Genomic DNA, 21,814 nt, shown 5'->3' with positions numbered 1-21,814 from the left:
AGACTACAGATCAAGTAATCAAACAAAAATAAAAATTAATAATAATAAAACAGATCCGAACAAAGCAAATAATTTTTTTTTCTCCGTTGCTTCCCGGCAATGACACCAAAAAACTTGGTGTGTTTGGAAGCATGTCATTAACTACTTCAGAACACTAGTTTCAATATTTATAATTTTTTTTATTCTCAAAATAACTTCAAAATGCAGTTAGTGGTGAGAAAGGGGTCGTATCCATAGGGAAGCGAGGGAAAAATTGTTATGTACTTAAACCGAACAAAATAATAAGATTTGAGATTGCAGAAACACAATTTAATTAACTAAATTGGAATCCATTAAAATAAAATTCTAACAATGTTGAAACTAAAAATTGCAAAAAAATAAATAAATAACAGAAAAAAAACTAAATAAAAAAAATCTACAACTTGGTCAAAGGTAGCAGTCTCCATATCTATCATTTGACCCTCGAACTCCTCGAGTTGGGCCTTCTATCTTACCTGGCCGAATTTCAGATATGTAGAAAGGAAGAAAAAAATTAAATTTGATAAAAATAAGTTGCTGAAATAAAAATAAAAACTAGAAATTAAAGAATGAAAAATAAAAACACGCGTAAAAAGTAAATTTAAAACTATGGGAAACTGGTTGTGATCCGGATCCAGAGGTGGAAGTAGTGGATAGGCGAACTGCAAATAGAAACCCCTCCTCTTGCCTGGGTGTTCTCCTCTTCCTCTACCCTTGAACTTATCAAAAACATCCTTCCATCTTAGGGGCAGAATCCAACCCCTTCTCAGGACCCCTTGGGTCCTTTTTATAAAGAATGAATGATAGGTTTGGAATTAGAAAGAAAGAGAGGGGTGGTAGTTGGGTTTTTGCATAAATATGGGCACCCTAAGGTTGAGAATGGAGGGTTAGGATTGTTCTAAGGTGATCCTAAGGCTGAGAAGAGAAGGAGAGGGCACCCAATATTATGTAGGGCTGAGATTTAGGCGCCTAGAATGGATGGAGCAAATTTGGGTGCCTAGAGCTGGAGAAATGTTATTGGTTGGTGTGATGTGGCACCCTAAGGTGATTGGTTGAGGTTTAAGGAGTGAGGTGTAAGGTTAGGATACTGTCTAGGGTGAGATCTAAGGGTATGAGGGGCTGCTAAGGCTTGGATGGTTGAGATTAGAGAGAGGTTGTAGTGAAATGTGGGGATTTAGTAGTTAGGGGCGGCTAGGTTTGTTAAGAGGTGAAAAGAATGAGTAGGGAGGCACCCTATGGTTTGCTAAGAAGAGGGGAATATGCTAATACAGTAGGAGGGGCGCCTTTCTGGGTTTATCAGATAAGAGACACCCTCATGTGCTCAGTTTTTCATAGAAACACCCCCTCTTTTAGTTGGAATTCTCACCAGCTTCCCAAAATCTGCAGAGAACTCTGTAAATTTTCTAGTTTTTACCCAGAATTTGCACAAGGACCCTCAGAGGTCACAACATTGAATTTAACTAGAAAAATGTATAGATTATTCAGTCTAAGGTCTAAAATGCCCCTAAAATGATGCCTTAATACAGAGTTATCAATGTACATCAGTCCGACTAGAGCTAAGGACATAAATTGTCTAACAACAATGATGTAATAATGGGCAAGAGAGTTTTTCTCTTCCCATTTCTAATATTTCTTCCTTCTAGCCTCAAAGGCTATTCACTAGTATGTTTTGGTGCTTTCTGGTTAGCAGTCTTGTCAATGGTTAAGGTTGTGAATCCAATCTGCGTAAATGGGTCCTTTGAGCTTGTTATCATATAGCAACTTAACGAATGGTCTGTGTGTCATTTCTGATAAATTGTGTGAGTAATTAGTCCATGACCTAATTATCGTTCCATGTTATATACCATAGAATGGATTTTTATCTATGTTATATTTCCATTTGTTCATCTTTGAGGCTTCCCTTCATCTCATGGATGGAAGCATTATTCATGTCTCTGAAAATGTGGGGAATCACATAGGTGCATGGGGTCAAATGTTTCAACTGCACAACCCCATCAGTTTCTATGTAGGATCATGAATATGAATCCACCCATGTCTCATGAGTTTTACCTTTGGCCTCCATTAGGTAAGGTTCATAGTCATTTTAGGTTAAATCTTTCTAATTGGTAAGTGTCAATCCATAATATCAGGAGCCCCAATGTACTATTAGAGAGTTTTTCATTTTAAGATAGGCCCATCCCACTAGTTTATGACACCTCTATCATTTGATGAAGTAATTTAATTGACTATCTCAATGAAATAGATAGTTCAATTTCATGGTGCATCTTTGTTCACCAATTCAGCTTGTTTTCATGCTAATGATAGAAGGCCTTTAGAGATATCATTCTATGATATTCCCTTATCATCTACAACTTATATTATTGATGAGGGAACAATTTTATCAGTCTCTAGGTCTGTTTAGGTCTTACCATAATGGCTCCCACTAACTTTCATATAGTCAGATTAAATGGACCCAAATGAGCTAGGGTTCACTCTTTGAAGAGGAAACAAGAAAATGGTCCACTAAGTAAAAGATCATTCAATGATTTAGGGACATCATGGCAATGATGTGCATTTAGCCATGACGAACGTAGAAAGCCACATAAAGTCTTCAAATGGGCCAATCACTTTTGGCCCATTTGCAAATCACATTCATATAGCACATATCATATAATTGATCAAAAATCAACTTAAAGATTGTAAAAATCATATCCATTTAGATAAAAAGCATTATTAGGTCATTTATTGGACCCACTTATCCAATAAAATTTGATTTGGTATAAGTGCCCAACTACAATATAGCAATCCATGCAGAAATGACTCATCTTGCTTTGATCTAAACCCAAATAGGTTTCACAAGTGTGGGCCAATTTAGTCCATGTAATGGCCCATCAAACCATTGGACTAGATCTAAGAATGATCACTTAATCAATCATTTAAATGGTTGTTAACAGTCCCCAAAGAACCCTAAGTTCGACTCATGTAAGGTGAACCAAAACTAGGTAAATTGACCTAGGGTTTGGTGTCCAAAACATACATCAATTAAAAAACTATGATCTAAAAATTCTCAAACATGATTCATAATCAAAACATCAAAATTAATCAACCAGAAGACAATAAAATGAAATAACTAGGTCTCAAGTATGATGATCCAAATCATATCCAGACAATCTATAGGGATCCATGCAATCTCCAGATCGAACTTGCAACCCACCATCCTCCACGATCTTTAGTTTGTTCTCCAATGTAAACCAACTTAGAAAAATCCTAACTTCTATTGCTTACATCAGAAAGAAAAAACCCTAGAATATTTTGTCTACGAAAAATAAAAAATAATTACAAACCATGAATATCAAAATCGCATAGTTTGGATTAAACTTGCCACCAATAAAAAAATTCGATCCCTATCACACATTCAACCCAAGAATTCAATAATTCACTAGATGACTTTTTTAAATAATATTAGAAAATAATAAATAAATTTTAGATAATTGGTTCTAAACTGAGAACCGAATTCTCGGTTCATATACTCACTAGGTCAAATCGGCTAGACTAGTTCATGTCAATTTGATATTTGTTTCAAATCTGATTTGATTCAATTCAAGAACTGAAGTTAATGCTCTAATACCACTATTGAAAGGGTTAGAAATCAGATTAAACATGGCCAAACCAAATCTAGTGGCTACTAGGGGTGGACTCGAGCCGAGCTGAGCCAAATACTTGGCTATTCAAGCTTGGCTTGCAAGAAAAGTATCAGACTCAAGCTCAATTTGAGCTAGAGACTTAAGCTCGAGCTTGGCTCGGTTCATAGCTCACAAGTTCGAGCTCGACTATATGCCAAGTTTTTTTTTTTTGAAAAATAAAAATTATATGTATAAATTTTTTTTTTTATTTTTTAGACAAAAATTAAGAATTATAAAATTTATTTAATATTATATATACAAAAAATGATTTTTATTTTACATATAAGAAAATAAGAATTATAAAAGTTTACTATTATACATAACAATAAAAATATTATTATATATAATAAAATTATTTATTATATATATTTATATATAATAATAAAAATGATTTATTTAATACTAGGCTCGCGAGCCATACAAGTTGAGCTTCACTAGGCTCGAGCTCAACTCAATTAGCAAACGAGCCTATATATCAGGCTTGAAGCTCAGTTTAAACCGAGCCAAGCCGAGCTTTTCATGAGCCAAACACGAATACCTCATGAAAGGCTCAGCTCGTAGCCACCCCTAGTGGCTATCCAATTTAAAAAATTTTTCTAACCTAACCTGAGATCGATTTCCCGATGATTTTGAAATCTGAAATTTTGGGATCGATCTTGTATTGAACCGGATTAGATTTGCAATTCAAATTAAAACTGATTATACCTGATATGGATACCACAGTGTACAACTCCTACAGTGGTAATTCTCACACAATATCAAAGCCAAAATCAACCTCCAACTAAAGATAGCGCAGTTGTGTGTGCGAAATCGATTTAACAAAACTAATTCCCAACTTGCTTAGATTGATGTGGTTGTGAACCTAGTATACTCTGATGTTTTCCAAAACATAGTAGAGAACTTGTGAGAATCAACCCCTAACATAGCTAGTTTGAGCTAGGGTTTGTGGGAAGCAAGAGATAAGAGAAGAGAGCAAGAAGATGGAGAGAATAGAGTAAATTATTCCTCCTCTCTTAATCCCTTATACAAAGCACTCTCCCAATCCTATTAGGAGATCATTCAAATTAGATTTGGATAAAGACTTCTGTCTCTAATTAGATAAGCACTATCTTCTTAAAAGTATGTGTCTCTCCATAGCCATTTTCGATCTAAACAACAAGTTGTCATGTGTAGACCTATTCACGGGCCGAGCTTTGGGCCAGGCCCATTAGAATTTTGACAAAAGCCAAGCCCGAGCCCGACCCATGAACATGTCTAGTCATGTGACCATTTAACTAATCACATTAGGAATGGGCCTTAAGCCCATTTTTTAATAGTTCACATCCCAAGGTGTAGTAGAATGGCCACTTTAGGCATGGATATTGTATGGCATGGTATCCATAAAAGTCTCATACAAGTCCATAAGGGTTAAACCCCAACTCCAAAGGAGGTTAAGCCGAATTCACTTCTAATGAATAGTGAACCCTTGACCCAATCAGCTTGGGCTCAGTTTGGGCCCAACATTTAGACATAAAAGGTCTTTTGATTCAGCCACCCTATAAAGACCCAACAACATTGAACTTATGTATGATGAAGCCCATCAAGTAATCAGCCTTATAATGATCTTTTACATATAACTTCTCTACTCATAATCGTCAAAACACCACTCACAGGGAAAGACATCTTCTCCGACTACAAAATGCAATGTCACACTCTCTACTCAAATGGATCACAGAATTAAAACATTTTGCAAACTTATTCATAAAATAATAATATAACATATGAGTACATTTTGCAAATCAAATTTTTAATACAATTAAAATCCACTATCAACAATTTCAAATTCCATCAAAGAAAATGTATATCTTAATTCATTTTGTTTAACAAAGAAACTGATACTATCACTATAATCACCCACTCAAGTAATTTCCTAAACTATCCCAACATATCCAGATATTTAACATTTGATGGATTTCATTGGTTGGCATATCAAAGATAGTTTAGTCCAAAACATAATGCAGTACTATAATCAAGTCTGGGGTTAAGTGCAACTTTCTAATTTTGTCAATCTATTTCCAAAATCTAGGACATAACTAGAAATTGTTATGGATTTAGTGTTTCTTTCAAACACTTATTAGTTGTGCATAGGGTCTTTCACTAGAAACTGAGACAGGGTGTTCCACCAATTCGACAACACACTAGTGTTAACGTTGTTAGGATAAATTCTTCAAATCTATCCAATAGCTGAGAAAGTTCAAAACTAACATAAGCCTCACAAGTGTCTAGTTTAAACAATAATTCACAGAAACACAGATTTAAACATAAAACAATAATGTACTTCATTCATTTATTAATAAATATTTATATATGTCAATTTGATTGGAGTTAAGAGCATATACTGTCTAACAAGTTTCAACATAAATCAAGCTAAAGCATAAGCTATATGCAAAACTCATAATCTAGTTTTGAACTTCAAAGATTATCCTATCATCATAGAGAGACACCAAATTAGTCATCTTTTGTCTCAATCAAAAGGTAGATCCACTATGGAGATTAAAAATAATGATCTCAAATTGTCTTTAGCTGAAAAATGTGTTCAATAGAGGTCTGACATAGCGACACGTGTATTGCGAGGAAAATTAGGCAACGGATTGGCTGGTGCACGAGGCTTAAACATCTTCAACAGACTCTTTATTAATTTATCTTCATTTCCTTGGTCTTTGTCGTATATTTGTTCTTCTGATTTTGGGGGGCGTGATACCCCGTCTTATGTAGCCTCTTGCTTAATTCAAAAAAAAAATGTACTACTATAACAAAACATATAAAAAAATTTTTGGTAACTAAAAGGCAATAGAATATAGCATGTATATTTTGTATATTTATGCATTTGAATTTGGTCTATGTCACCCGAACATGTCCAACCAGTTTTGGCCTTTAGTTATATTGCTGATAAATATATGCATTCCCTGTCTATTTCTAGTTGTTTCCAAGCATTTCAAAATCTAGGGTTGCTTTTGGTGAATTGAAATTTAAGTTAATCATATGGTTTCATGTTGATAAGTGGTAGAGCTGGCATTAATTAATCATATGGTTTCGTGTTGATAAGTGAATTGAAATTTAAGTTAATCATATGGTTTCATCCCACTGGCAACTTCGGAAGATGTTCCCCAATGCACGCTGAGATGTGCATGTGGGGCGTTTGTGGGGTGCAGATTTGATCTCACATTAGTTATGTAATTTTAACTCGTGAGAATAAAATAATTGCAGCAGCGAGTAAAAAAAATCAATGAAGTTAGAGCAGAAGGTTAGGAATATTCAAGGTGTATATATTTTCAGATGCAGAAGCTTTAATAAGAAGAATCAATGGTCGCAGATTGGACAAATCTTCGCATTTTCAGATATGAATAGAATGGGAGTTATGGAGTTCTTTACTATAAATATTCAATATGCACAAAGCCTGGGATTTTGATATTCAATAGAATGGGATTTTGATTGTAAAAATCAGGAAGATCTAGCATATGAACATTACAGAGCCTGCATGACTTCCACATGCCCACAAAATGTGACTAGAGGCAGCGGATGAGGATGATTACTTTCCCAACCTGATTGGAAGTCATTGAAGCTGCTTCTATTGTAGAGGCTCTGAAATATAAGCTTGAAATAAACAAATTAGGATATTAGGATGGGATAGCAGCAGAAGGTGTGCAACACATTCTCCTCAATTGCAGGTTCTCCTATGCAGTTTGGTCGCACACTTATTAAACCTTTTTGGTGTCTCTGGGTGGTTCCCTCAGACCTAGAGTCACTAGTTAATTTCCTCCTAGAACTTAGTAGGATTGTCAAAGGTTCTGTGGGGCATGGCACCTGGTGCATCATGTTGGAGTGTATAGAAAGGAAGGAATGACAGAAATTTCCACAATCAAGCAATGTGAGTAGAGAAAATCTGCAGCAAGGTGGAAAGGTTGCCGGTGAAATGGGCTTCTGTCCATAATTGTTTCAGTGGTTTCAAAGTATTGTCACTTCTTTAAGCACTGCAGCAAAATTATTTTTGGCTGTATCGAGAGAACTTCTCTCCCTTTATCTCCAGCTTTAATGAAATATTTCATCTCCTTTCAAAAAAAAAAAATGATTCATTATCTTCCTACAGCCTGAAGATTGATTGATTGCTAGAACTCTTGAACCAAACCATATATTATTCAAAAAAACACTTGATATGTTCCTTTATTTTGCTTTCACTTTTATTTTATAATTTACATTCTATCTTACTTTTTTTAATTCAAAAAAGATCTTTAGGTTCACAATTGCATCTAGATTTTATTGGGAAATGCAGATGGTGTTTGTTATACATTTATACACCAGAACCTTCAGTGAACATTTCTTGGCCAAAAATGGTATTGAACAAAATCATCCATCACCCCATCTAGAAGCTTGATTTAGAAATATTGTATCTGTTTTAGAAATATTGCACAGATGTTTATGACATCCACAAGGATTTGAAAGTCATTTGCTTACAACTGGGTGAGCGCTGCTACTCATGATCTCTCATCCGTGCCTGGCGCATGGTAAATGGCTAAATGTTGGCCCATGGCAGGAGTTCCAGTTTCCTCTGGCACCACCCAATAAGCCTATTTCATTGAACTTTTTTTTTTTCTGAATGAAGGGATTCTGAAATTCTCCCTCTTCTTGCGGAGGATCACCATCCCCCATGTCTTGGAATGCTCATGATTCAAGAAAAATTACAAGCCTACCAGTTTCAAGGATTGGAAGGTTAGGACCTCAAGTGACTTTAATTTACTCTTCAGCAATTCAAGGGTATTTAACAATTTTAGAACTACAGATGCAATCAACTAAGTTCATTTTGAGTAGAGCATTAGATATTTTGAAGCTCAAATAATGATACTGTTCCTGTTGCCTAGTAGTTGAGCTAAAAGCTCTTCATCTCCTTGCATCCGCATCCATTACCTGTAAATATTTATCACTTGTTTATATCCAGTAATTTTGTTGGTGGAATTTGAGAATAGTTTTGTTGTTTTTGGCTGCAAGTGGACTCTTACAGATTTGGTGAGCCTCTTTCAATATAATTTTCTCCACTCTAACAAGAAATGAGGGAAGATGCTTATTCCTATGATCCATCTGGGAGGAAAGGAATCAAAGACTTTTTAATGGAAAGGCAAGGTCCAGAAGAAATATCATAGAATCCATCATGGCAAGACAGTTAGTCTGTCTGATCACTTTTCCATGGAAGACATCTTTAGTAATTGGTTTTGGGTTGCAAAATCTTCATGTAAAGCCCCCAAATCATCTCATCTTGGAAGCATCTGACGGTTGCAAGATAAATCTGAATTTTGATGGGTATAATAAGGGCAATCTGGGTCCATCAAGCAACAGCAGGACTTTTAGGGATAGTAATGGCCATCTTTCTTAAGACCGCTTGGACATGGAAGCTCTACAAAAGTTGATACAACATGGAAATGGAAGAGGATTCAGCAATGTTGATTAAAGGCGCTACAGGAAGAGAGAATCTCGTAACAATACAAGAAATAAAAATACTGACAAAGGATAATATTGTAAGTGCAAAATGAACTTCTTTGTTTGATATTACCTAATTAGGTAATATCAACCCTACCACAGAGAGCCTGCAGTTCCACAGGTTTAATTAGGGGTGCAACTTGAGCGGGCTTGGGTTAGGAGTTCTGTCAAATTTTGAATGGGCCAACCTGAAGCCCAAGCCCAAAACAGTGTAAAACATTAACCCAGGGCAACCCGATCTGCAATAGATTTGATCCAACACCTCCATTTTCGGAGGGATGCCAAGTGACCAACTCAAACTAATAGATCATCAACAAATTTTGAATGAACATAAAAATTAGATAATGGGATTGGCTGATGCTTCATCAAACAAGGGATAAACTAAGGGCAGTTATCTTGGGTAGGAGTGATGATCCTTTCTAGCCCAGCCAAGAAGCCTGGCAAGCAAATTTCTAGGCTTTTTATTGGTAAAAGAAAGATTAATTCAAAGATAAAGCACTCAAAAGATCCAGAGGACCACCAAAAAGTGGAAGCTTCATGCAGCATTGGCCACTTGATGAGTGACGCTATTCTTCAATTGCCTGACAAAATGCCAGCTAAATGATACACAATGGCTGAGGAAGGTAAGTATGTCACTCCAAAATGGAGCAAGGGGAAAAGAAGGAACTCGAAGGACTCGCCCTTTGCTAAAGAGGTAGCAAGAAGAGAATCTGAAAGAACTGCTACACGTTGAAGGCCCAGCCTAAAAGCTTCCTCGCATCCCATGAGAATTGCAAGCACCTCTGCCGTCAAAACATCAAAGCACTGAACCTTGGCACCTCTACAAGCCAAAACTCGGCCATTACTATCTCTAACCGCCCAAGCCAACCCCGACACACCAGAGGCCTTATGAACACTAGCATCACAGCTTATGAACGGAATCTCAATCAAAGTTCCATGAAAAGAAACTCCCCTGGACACCCCCTCCTCCATGCCTTCTGGCAGCTCCTCCCACAAAACTCCATCTCTTAACTGTTTAATTTCAGCCAGCAACTTCAAGCTTGCCTGTAAGACTTGAAGAGATGAAGAATACTCCCCTCCAAACACCAAATCATTCTGAACACTTCCAAATATTCCAGCAAGTGATTGCAAGGATGGCCCTCTTACCAGTCTAATCACCGAAGGAATCATTATCTTGAAGCCAGACAACCACCCACTCTGCAAACGGCCATTGATTCATATCAGCTGACCTGAAACTCAAACAACCCGCAAATCAAACAGGACTGGCAAAGTGACAATCCAATAAGAGGTGTGTCAAGTCCTCTTCAGATGCTCCACAATGAGGACACCCCATTGTATCCGAGATGTTTCTGATGACTAGATTCTTATTAATAGCCAATGCACCGCTACAAGCTCACCAGAGAAAATTTTGGATTTTCTTGGGTAACTCCTCATACCTTCTTGTCCGGCGATGCCTCCTTTGGGACTTTTGCTTTCCTAATGAAGTGACCAGGCTACATGGTAGCCAAAATTGACCTTACACTGACCGTATGTGCTGAACCGCCGCCATATGAACTTATCCTCCTCAGCAACCCACCCTAACTAATTTTCAAAATAGCATTAACTTCTGTGAACAAAATTGTCAGGAGCTTTATATTCCATCATCTAGGATGTGCCAGCATCAGGTCTCTAACAAAAACAACCGGGCGATCATGAGGTCTTACTGAAATTATTCTAAAATGTGGGAGGTCAGGGACCCACGGATTCTCCCATTTCTTAACTCGAGCCCCATCGCCAATCCTCCATTTCAAGCCTTACTTTAATAACTGCAACCATGCATCAGGCTACGCCATCCCCAGGAGGTATTCCTTTCAACAACAGCCTCCAATGGATCACCAGGGAAAATGCACACTCTTCATCACTCTACCCCATAAAGTACTATGATCATGTAACAACCACCAAGCTAGCTTAGCCAGCAGCACCCAGTTAAAGCAACTTGCTTCCCAAAATCTAAGCCCCCCACCAAACTTCACAGCACACATCTTATCCCATGCAACCGACCTTAGTGACTAGAAAATAAGGTACATTTAAAGATGAAGATCAAAGAGTCTTGGTATAAGATCAAAAGGATGGAAAAACTATTTTGAAAAATTATTAAATGAACAACAGGGAGAATGTGCTAATGGAGGAAAATACCAATATTAGTAGTGTTAAAAATAATGTGTACATTCATAGAGTTAGACCTACTAAAGTAAAAGAGATGATGAAACAGGATTCAAATAGTCGACCCCCTATAGTTGGAAAATGCACACTCTTCATTTCTCTACCACAAAAAGTACTATTATCATGTAACAACCTCCAAGCTAGCTTAGCCAGTAGCATCCAGTTAAAGGCAACTTGCTTCTCAAAAACCAAGCCCCCCTCGAAACTTCACAGCCCACATCTTATCCCACGCAGCCCACCTTAGTTTAGGATTAGAAAATAAGGTGCATTTAAAAATGAAGATAGAGTCTTGGTAAAAGATAATTAAATCAAGAAGATGGAAAAACTAATTTGAAAAATTATTAAATGAACTACAGGGAGGGTGTGTTAATGGAGGAAAATCTATCAATATTAGAAGTGTTAAAAATAATAGAATTAAACCTACAAAAGTAAAAGAGATGGCGAAACAAGATTAAAATAGCCGATCCCCTATAATTGGAATAAGGCATGACGATGATGACAACGATTAAAATTCAAGTGCCCCCAGATGAAGTTAAAAAATTTATTATTTAGTTTCTAACAGACTCCCTGAGAAATCTTAAAGTGACCCATCACAAACAGAGGAGCCACCATCCCTATTGAAATTCACTAGCACCTCCCTCCAACCTGCGCAAGAGACTTCTACTTCCAGCCCTGAATTTTGTCTTTCATCTCTCAACTATATTAGAAAAGACCTCTAACTTTTTCCATCCAATGGTTGTCGGCAGCCAAGATATTTAGAAATACTACTCCCAGCCGTAATCTTCAAAATTATACTTATTACCTTTCGAAACCTACAAGGAGTATTCCTGGTGAACCATAGCTCTGATTTCTGCCAATTAATAGATTGTCCCAACAGGCCGACACTTGGATATACAACTGCATCACTTTACTAATGGTTAAGGTGTTAGCAACATCCTCTTTGAAGAACAACATGCAATCATTAGCGTAGAACAAATGATCAACCGGTGCAGCATTCCGATGAATTTTCAAGGGCACTAGTGATCACTTGTCCATATCCTTCTTAATCAGACCTGTGAATGCTTGAGCTGCCAAGATCAAATGATAGTGAATAAAGGTCCCCTTGTCAAATTCCTCTCAATGTGGTGACCCTTCCTTTTGAACACCATTGATATTAAAAGTATAAACAACAGAGGAGATACAGCCATAAACTAATTAAAGCTAGTGATCATTAAGGCCCAACTTCCCCAACACGGCCATCAAAAATGACCATTCTAGGCAATCGTAGACCTTATTAAGGTCTAATTTGATGACCATATTGAAGGACCTTCCTCAATAGTTGGGCTTTGGCCTGGGTTTCATGCTCAGGCCAGACCTGAACCTAGCCCTGCATTAAACCCAAAAATTTGCGGGCCACACTGGGCCCAATACTTTAGGCCCAACTCAGCATGGCCTCCTCAGCTACCGTACTTGGGATTGCGAGGCATCTTTCTTTATCCTCCTATTTTAATAAATTGATGCTGTCTATTAAAAAATAGTTATTGATTTATTTCTAGGTTTTCTGTTTTCAGGTCTCGCCTTCACTATACATTGTTGAAATAAAGAAAGCAGATGGAGATAAACTCGAGTACAAGGTAGTGTCCTGATCTTCTTACCATTATCTACATTTTTAGGAGCAAATCGATATAGCCAGCATCCTCAAGCAAATAATCCCATACTCTGCATTCTATGTCTAGGAAAAGAATAAAGAAAGACTTGAAAATATAGATAGATATGGCACTTTTTGGTCAAAGAGCTCCATTACTGAGATATGCATCACCTTATGAACATACCCATTCCCATATGATTAAATAGCTAAAATCTAACAAGGATACCAGATGTTAGCATTTTTTTTTGATAAATCTGTTAGCAATTTTATATTGAATCATGCCAATGGAAGTGCTGAACCATGAGACTTAAAATTCAGAAATTGTGCTTAATGTGACAATTATTTACATTCAGCTTCTTCTTTGTGGATTATATTTGATACTCTGACTACAAACTTTTATTCTATCCTTGCTATTTCAATTATCATCATGAGTCTGTTGAATACATCTCCATGAGAAATGCTCTTCTGCTTTGAGGGTGTAACTAAACCATATATATGTAACAAATATCTGGATTTTTAATGTTGGAGGTACCCATTATACATTAGTTTAAACTTGTATTAACAGTATTAATAATTATGGACTTCAACCAGTAGATCTTAATTAATTTCTGCTAATAGTTCATTAGTTTTAAGTCTTACCAACTAGCCAGTTTTTTTTTCTTGTTTTGATAACTATACCAACTATCTGGTTGGAACCTTGCATCGACGAAAGAACTTATTTTCACTTTTCAGTAACTAAGTCAGAAAAGGAGGATATAGACTAGTATCTCTAATTTGAAATTTGAAAATAAAGCAAGGAATAATTCTTTTATGGTAGCTTTAATCATTTTTTCTTGGTAAAAGTGGCTTTGATCATTTTGAACCAGCTAAATAAATACAAATCCACTGCTCAGGAAAAGGAACTTGAATTCAATTACATTATGCTCAAGTAAAATTTGAAAACCAAATGAATTACCATAGAAATTTTCTAGCTAACACTGTCATCTGAAACAACTGCAATAGATAGAAATGGAGTTCATAATATTTCATGTGGAATCATAGTTGACAGGACTCATAACAATTAATTGGTGCAAAAGCAGATGTGGCAGTGAAGAGAATACACATATTCAATAAGGAAAAGAAAAGATAATAAGTGCATCAACATCAGCATCGGATTTGTGCAATGTAATTAAGATTTCAATTAAACAAATTGATGGAAATTTTAGATGACAATATATCAAAAATAGCAATGGGTTCATTGTCCCAATAATTCAAAAATGTCAGACACTTTAGAAGTGTAATAATCTGGGTGGATGTTGTTCAAAGGATCTTGAAGATCAGACAAAGTGGTCACACCTGCAAAAAGAAAATCTCAAGAGACACCAAGAGAGCTCATAATGAACATGGGGGAAATTTGGTCTTATCAGGTTTCAAACAAAATGACACTGAAATACCAAGCAAAATAAAAGGAAATTTTTTAACCTGTAAAAACAAGGAGGGTTTTGCAACCAGCATTTTGTCCAAATAAAATATCAGTGTCCAGCCTATCACCCACCATGCACATTTTGGAGGTAGGTAATTGAAATCTGCCAAAAAAAGGATAAATGAATTTCTATAATATCTATATGGTAGAATATATAATTGCATGATACTATCATTAAGTTACAAATATATAAAGAGAGGGAGCAAAACCAGGAACACACTTTTTTGAGGGAAACATTTCTCACTTAAAATGCTGCATTAAAGATTAAAAAGCCACTTAATGTATGCATGCACACATACATATGTACCTACAACGAACATGTATAGAGGGGCCTTAGTGATTGATCTAGGCCTATCATATACAGATTCAACACCATGTACATGGTCTGCCACATAAAGCCTTATCTGATTTATTAGACCTCTCCCCCTTGAAGAATGCCAAACTGGACAGTGATCGAGATAAGCAAGATAAGGTTATCAGTAATCAGTATGTAAGTAAAGTTCATTGTGGATGAACTTCGAAGCCCAATATACCCCCCCCCACCCACACACACATACACATACACAAAAAGAAGGAAAAAGAAGGGGGCAAAACACCCATCTTCAACAGTCCATACACAAAGATCCCTAATTCCACTTACTTCTGTAGCAAAAAGTCCATCATGAATGTCGATGGTTTTCCAACCACAATTGGCTCCTTCTTAGTGGAACCACAAATGGCACCAACAATACATCCAGCACCTGAAACAAGCTCCAAAGCTATTATATAACGAAAATACATGTAAAGCTCAGTCTCATTGATGAAATGGTTGCAGTTGCAGCTTAGAACTAACCAGGCCATTCTTGCAGATCAGTCATATGGCCAACTGCATCACGATTGGTAGCAATGTAGAGGCACCCAGGATTCTCACGGATGCATAAAGTTCCATACCTGCCAATGCACACCTTGAACATTTCAGAAAGAAAATGTAGAAACCAAAGCATATTAGAAAATTTTTAAATATGTAACATGGGTGTCTTACTAATCAATTAATGATTGTCAAAATTAGCCAAGGCCATCGTCAGTAGGTTAAGGGGATATGTTATATTTGTACATTCTATTGTTCTCACATTCTAGTTTCAATTGGACATTTTGAACGCCTGCAGGTTATTAATGATATATTGGAGATATCCAGGGATTCAGTTTCTTGTTCTCAACCACTATAGAGTTTTCCCAGCAGTTACTCGTGTATTCCAGGCTTCAGTGCTCTGTTACCATGTTACATAAATTTCATAACCCTTGATCTCAGGTCAAAATGAATAGAAACTTCGGCATTGATTCAAGCATTTTAATGTACTTGTTTTCTGGTGCTGGAAGATGCCAGACACATGCAGGAGAATCAGCAGATGTTTACTAGTCCCCACTGACATGGGTAAAAATGAATATCACAGCCACCTAATCAATAACACTGTTTTGGGTAAATATGATCCCCAAGTTGAACGCATGATATAGAATTCATTTCTTACCATGCCATACCTCAACGTTGGACCTTGATTTCCTGTATGTGTTGCATTTCCTCCACAGTGCTGTCACCACAAACTGACCTGGCTGGTGTACCAGAGGTTTGCCGATGCTAGCATGTGGGCTCTTTAACTCTTGTCACATCAAATAACATAAAAACATGATAATTACATAAGTAGAAACAATAGACAGGAAAGGAAGGAAGGGGACTTGTCATACTGGAGCTTGTAGTAATTGATGTACTGGTCAAGTCCAACCACAACTGCTCCAACCTGAGAAAAGAGGAAAAAGAAGAATAAAGAATTGCTACTAGAAGATATATCAGTGACACATTTGCAGAGCACCTGGAAATACCTTCCCTTTAGCCTATGTTTGGTTTGAAGGAAAAGGTAGGGAAAGGAAAGGAAAGTCAGGGAAACCAATACAAGGGTTGTAAAGATTTCCCTACCTTTCCCTCCCTTTCCCTACATTTTCCTTCAAATCAAACATAGCTTTAATTTTTCATAGCATATAAAAGACAAATTGGTCATGTAAAGCGACGACATTTATGGAATGTTAACAGAATCGAAAACGAGACCTTCCTAGGATTTGAAAAAATAAATGCTTTCTTTTGGAATGGAAAAGCATTTTGTTAATTTTTTAGGAAAATATCCCTGATGATTTATACCAGATTATCAAACTCTTGTGTTCGAATGCCAATAGAAAGAAAGACAGAATAGAACCAATTTACCCTAAGTATCTACTAAATAAAATGCCAATAAAAAGTAGTTATAATGTTACATTACAGTTGCATCATGTTCAAAGAGACAATTTGGTTTCAGCTGTGCCCTCTTGTCCCCGTCTTCCTGCAATAGAGTGCCATTGTTCAGACTAGCAAACACAATATGACAACCAAGTAAACTGTGTATTCCAAAAACTGATGAGCCCATCTGGCCCCATCAAGATTTTGTCTCTGGTTAAGGGATTGTCATATTCTGATTTCTGAATCCCCAAAGTTTGCTTAGAGTCGGTATCACTACTGTTACTACCACTATGGAACTTGAACTAATTTTAGAACTAATGAAGGCATGAAGCTTTACAGGACCCCCAAGACATGTGAAACCAGCGAGTTGAAGCTCTTCCAGTATGCCTTCCTCTCCAATCACATAAACCTACAATCCCCGCAACAGAGAGTAGTTCAGAAACTGATGGAGATAAAAACGCAGCGAATCAGGAAATCCCAAGAAACAAATTGGATGTTTAACCTTTTTCTCACGAGGGAAGTCTGTGGTTTTCAAGAACATGGCTGCAGCGAACGATGACGAGAAGATCTCATCCTGAGAGAGAAAGAGAAAGCGTGGATTACGAACGTGAAGCTCTGATAGGAAAAAAGCATTGTAAAGCTCCGAACAATTTTTCCCTTGGTTCATCTAATAGCAAACCTCGCTAATCACAAGTCCAAGCGAATGGAACTTTTTTGCATATTGCTTTCTTGATTTTGTTGAGTTGTTTGTGACGAAGACAATCTTCTTCCCCTGCTAAAAGGAAAATATCCACTCATACAATTTCTAAATGTTTTGATATGGAAATACCATGACAGTACCCAACTAAGAAACAATACCAGAGACAGAGAGGATAGAAGTATAAAACTATTACACTGGCACGGAGCATCTCCAATGTCTGAGGCACTCCTTCAATGAGCTTGTCGCCCTTCCAAATGACGCCTAAGAAGTGAAAAACATTCAAGAAAATCAAATGAAGATTAACAGAACCAGAATGTTGGTCTGAGGAATTTGTAAGAAGTGAAAACCGAAAAATCGAAAATTTGAGCGATTAATGGCTGTTTCGAAGTTCTAACCATCGCAATCAAAGAGAAAAACTTCAACGGAGTCCAGCAGAGCTTTGACGCTACCAGGAAAGAGTGCCCTGGACTCCCCGCTGCATTCCATCGCGACCAGGTCGTTGTGTATGCAGCGCGAAAAGCAGAAAAATCTGCTCTGACTCCCAGACGGTAAGTTTGAAGTAGTAAGATATAAGCCACGAACCAGAGCGACTGAACGCGCACCACGACAGTAGGGCTTACATATTTAGTTAGGCTCTAATTCTACGCCACGCGTTACAATTCTATTGGTTAGAGGACCAAATCTATGTACCGGATTCAGCCTTCACAAAACGGTTCTCGTGCTCACAGCCTTTTGCAGCCGTGCATAGAGAATATCTCACAAAACGGTTTAAGTACGGTTCTGTGAGGACAGATTTCGATCTCGTCGGTGGCTCTGCCAAAGCGTTCTCGGAAAAGGTTGATTGGAACTTCCAACCTCAGAATTAATAAATGAGCTCGCTACGATGACTTGGATTTAGTCCTCGTACAGCGCACCTCACAGCGCTTTCCCTGCTTAATTTTAATGCAGGGATGCTATGGAAAAAATCTTTAACCGAATTCGGATTTGCTATCGGCACTCCTCATGACATTTCTCCATGAACAACAAAAATGTTCTAAATGTTCTCGTGAGGTTAGTGTGATGCTTTATGTTCTAACTGGGCAAATTTCTTAAATTATTTCTAATAATTGACTAATTCTACCCATGCCCATTAAAATATGTACACACATTACATCATGTCATGTATAATTTATTTTTCCAAACCCAATATTGCCCATCATCCCTTTTTTCTAATCCAGGCAAGAATAAGTTTTCAGATCCGACATTTCAGAGGAGGGAGGAGGAGACACAAGAGAGAGAGAGAGATATGGCGTCGACGGGTTGTCGGCCACGGTCTTTTGCTCTCAACGAATCTCCCCTTCTCCTCCTAACAAGGCTTCTACTTGAAGCCAAACAGTCTAGGTTGAACATAGGTGTTTTGATCTACGATGACAAGGGCTTCCTGTTCGCATACCGGGAAAGAGAGATCAATGGTGACAAGGGATTCACTAGCACTCATAATTTGTCATTCACCCCAAACACATCGTCGCCACTAACTTCCAGCAGTGGCGGTGATCTTCTTCTTCCTCCGCCCCCCTTCCATTCTTCGTTCTCCATCTTCAATCTCATCTACAAGCCATCCAATCAAAAGAATCTTGACAACCATGAGTAGGGCTGTTCATAACAAAACCCAAACTGACCAAACCGACCAACTCTGTCCGATTCAACCTGAGTTGGCCGGTTTTTCTTCAACACCAGTTGGTTTTGGGTTACAAAAAACATAAACCGATGGTTCGGTTTAGTTTCGGTTTTTATGTGTGAAAACCGAAACCGAACCGATCCAAACCAACTTAGATATATATTATATGTATATAATATATTTCAGATATTATATATATATATATATATATATATATATATATATATATATTTCAGCTTTATTTCAGAAATATACATATTATATATAAAATATCAGTTTTAATCCATCAAATCATTTTTAATTTCCAGGCATCCAGCCTTTGCTTTCTTTGACTTGAATCCTTTACCATTCACACCGAGAGAATCATTCACAAAACTGACCCAAACCAATTCAAACCGACCAGGTCGGTTTTAGTTTCATTTCTAGGTAAACTGACCAGGTCGGGTCAGTTGGAAAAATGCCAATAAACCGACCCAACCGACCCGTGAACAACCCTAACCATGAGAACCAAACCCTCTTCACTACTCACTAGATATTGGAAGCATGGATCATCATATCACGGAAGCTCATTGGAAAACCAACCCAAGACGAAAGCATAGTCAGCGGGTAACGTTGACTTCTCGTTCAAGGTCACCTCCACATTACCAAACCCAGATAACTCAGGCTGCTGCAAGCACCACTCATTCCGGGTCAGTTGAGAAGAGACCTAACTCAGAAAAAACAGTAGTTGCTGGAAAGTTTGGCATAGTGGTTGGGATGTCAATCCTAATGGTGACTTTGGCCATAATGCTCTTCTAGGTAAACTTTGTGATATTTTAGTCATGTCACCATGGTTAAATTCCACCCCTCGTCTCCAAACAACTGTAAAGCCTAACATGATCGCTGTTGTAGTTGTTAGAAACAATGCAAGAGAAGGGATAGAGAGAGAATGAGGGGAGAGGAAAATGGGATCGAGGGAGATTTAGATGACAACTTAAGGGAAAAAGGGACATTTCATCCATTCTATTACGATTTAATGGCAATGGCAATTGTCAAAAACAGTAGGGGTGATTTAAGACAATAGTTAAACAGTAAGGGTACAATTTGTCAATTAGCTAAACAGTAAGGGTAGTCTAAGAAATTTGCCCTTTTAATTTTAGTTCCAAAATAAGTTGTGTATTATAACCTTATCTTATTCCAGAATTAGCATGGTAAGGAGAAATTGAATTTGCTCCTCATAGTGTGCTTCTCACACCAAGCTTACAATATTTGGAGCAAGAATGGTTTTGGTCCTCACAAAACCATCCTAATATAGTCCTCACAGAAACATCTCGGTATGTGTATTTTTATTCATGGGGAGATATTCCCAATTCAGAGCTGGGAAAGGTTATGAGGACGGTTCTATAAGGACCAAATCCAAGTTCACTTGGAGATGCACATATGTAAGGTTGGTGTGAGGTGCACTTTATGAAGAGCAAATTTAGATTCTAGTCAAAAGGACTCTTTTATAGCTGGTCTAAATTAAATCGCTCCAGTATGAATAATCAAAACTAGGCCGGCCCAACTATATTCGAATAAGCACTCACAAACCAAGTCCTAGTAAGATCCTATACATGTAGCCAGTCTAAAGTACACCTACTGATTACATGATTGATTCTATATAAACCAGCCCAACTCTATTCAAGAAGTTTTGATAGGCAAGGTTTTAAAAACTGGATCGAATATAGAACCATTTTGGGTGATTAGTTCTATTGCTGCCAAGGATAGGTCAAGATCAACAAGGTAATTTCACTTCCTTAGCCGATGGCTGATGTGTTTGACTTGAGGATAAGAGAGCAACTCAAAGGCCCTAGGTGTTATCCCAATGGCGGAAACTCCTACGGTCAAGTTAGTCAAGTGCAAATAGGGGGTCGGACGAGGCCTAATGAGAGAGCTTAGACGAGGTCACCCAAGAGCAAGAGAGTTGGAGAGTAGGAATGAACCAAGTGATCTTACCAAGAGAGGGATGCCCCTATTTATATTTGACTTTGCCCTGGGAGTGGTTGGAGGTGGTTAGCAGCGGATGGCAAGGATCGCATTTGGTCAATGCCACATGGCACCATCTTAGGGCCTACCACTTGCACCTACATCATTTTCCCCCCACTCTTGAGGCTATGATGGATGAGGTCCTACGGAGAGCTGAGTGGAGACCTCGGCTTCGGCCAAAGAGAGTACAATGACATCAATGGGAGGCACGGGATGGCGTGTCGGGCAAGGACCTTGGCTGAAGAGAGCTTCCCTTTGTTATCTAGTTGCAACTGCTTTGCAATTGACTCTGTTATGAGGAGGGTCATGGAGAGCCAAGGGCTAGGTATCGTGCCTTGTACGAGACAACCAATTGACGCCCATCCTATGCGTGGGTCTACTGCGACACCCTTAAAGCACATAGTGGAGGAGTGCAAGCACCCCACACCCATACAAGGCACGATACCTAGCCCTCGGCCCTCCATGACCCTCCTCCTAACGGAGTCAACTTCAAAACGACAACAAAGGGAAGCCTTCATCAGCCGAGGCCGACGCCTTCGCGCTTCTGATATGACACTCTCTCTAACCAAGCTAAGGTCCTCAGCTGACATGCCATCCCGTGCCTCCTAGTGATGTCATTGCACTCTCTTTGGCTGAAGTCAAGGTCTCCACTCAGCTCTCTACTGGACCTCATCCATCATGGCCTCGAGAGTGGGCAAAGTCAAGTATAAATAGGGGTGTCCCTCTCTTGGT

The 21,814-nt window shown here is 38.0% G+C and overlaps 1 protein-coding gene across 4 annotated transcripts; it reads right to left on the bottom strand.

Moving 5' to 3' along the window:
* Nucleotides 1–7,947: 7,947 nt before the first annotated feature.
* Nucleotides 7,948–19,039, bottom strand: PGLP2 (2-phosphoglycolate phosphatase 2). 4 transcript variants are annotated; one of them, XM_088963782.1, is made up of 11 exons: nucleotides 17,817–19,017; nucleotides 17,615–17,682; nucleotides 17,401–17,496; nucleotides 17,224–17,295; nucleotides 17,059–17,130; nucleotides 16,765–16,824; nucleotides 16,199–16,251; nucleotides 15,312–15,409; nucleotides 15,120–15,219; nucleotides 14,479–14,582; nucleotides 7,948–8,403 (listed from the first exon to the last, which is right to left on the bottom strand). In XM_088963782.1, the coding sequence occupies exons 1-11, from the start codon at nucleotides 17,905–17,907 to the stop codon at nucleotides 8,396–8,398; spliced, it is 822 nt and encodes a 273-aa protein (XP_088819908.1). In that variant the 5' UTR covers nucleotides 17,908–19,017; the 3' UTR covers nucleotides 7,948–8,395. The 4 variants fall into 4 exon arrangements, with proteins under 4 accessions (XP_088819908.1, XP_088819909.1, XP_088819907.1 ...); XM_088963783.1 differs by having other exon boundaries at nucleotides 17,401–17,493; XM_088963781.1 differs by lacking the exon at nucleotides 7,948–8,403 and adding an exon at nucleotides 14,172–14,352 and having other exon boundaries at nucleotides 17,401–17,493; nucleotides 17,817–19,039.
* Nucleotides 19,040–21,814: the final 2,775 nt, after the last annotated feature.

Source organism: Nelumbo lutea, chromosome 1 (genome assembly GCF_056320005.1).
Source record: "Nelumbo lutea isolate HS-2025 chromosome 1, American lotus-T2T, whole genome shotgun sequence".
Lineage (NCBI taxonomy): Eukaryota > Viridiplantae > Streptophyta > Magnoliopsida > Proteales > Nelumbonaceae > Nelumbo > Nelumbo lutea.
Note: the sequence above shows the minus strand (reverse complement) of the source record. Positions and strands in the feature narration are given on the sequence as shown.

Excerpts from the sequence above, each read along its gene's own strand:
- PGLP2 (XM_088963780.1), bottom strand. The coding sequence starts at position 17,907 with ATGGAATGCAGCGGGGAGTCCAGGGCACTCTTTCCTGGTAGCGTCAAA. Across the intron at positions 16,825-17,058 it reads TCACATGTCTTGGGGGTCCT|GAAGACGGGGACAAGAGGGC; the intron begins GTAAAGCTTCAT and ends ACTCTATTGCAG. Across the intron at positions 15,410-16,198 it reads ATCAATTACTACAAGCTCCA|GTATGGAACTTTATGCATCC; the intron begins GTATGACAAGTC and ends GTGCATTGGCAG.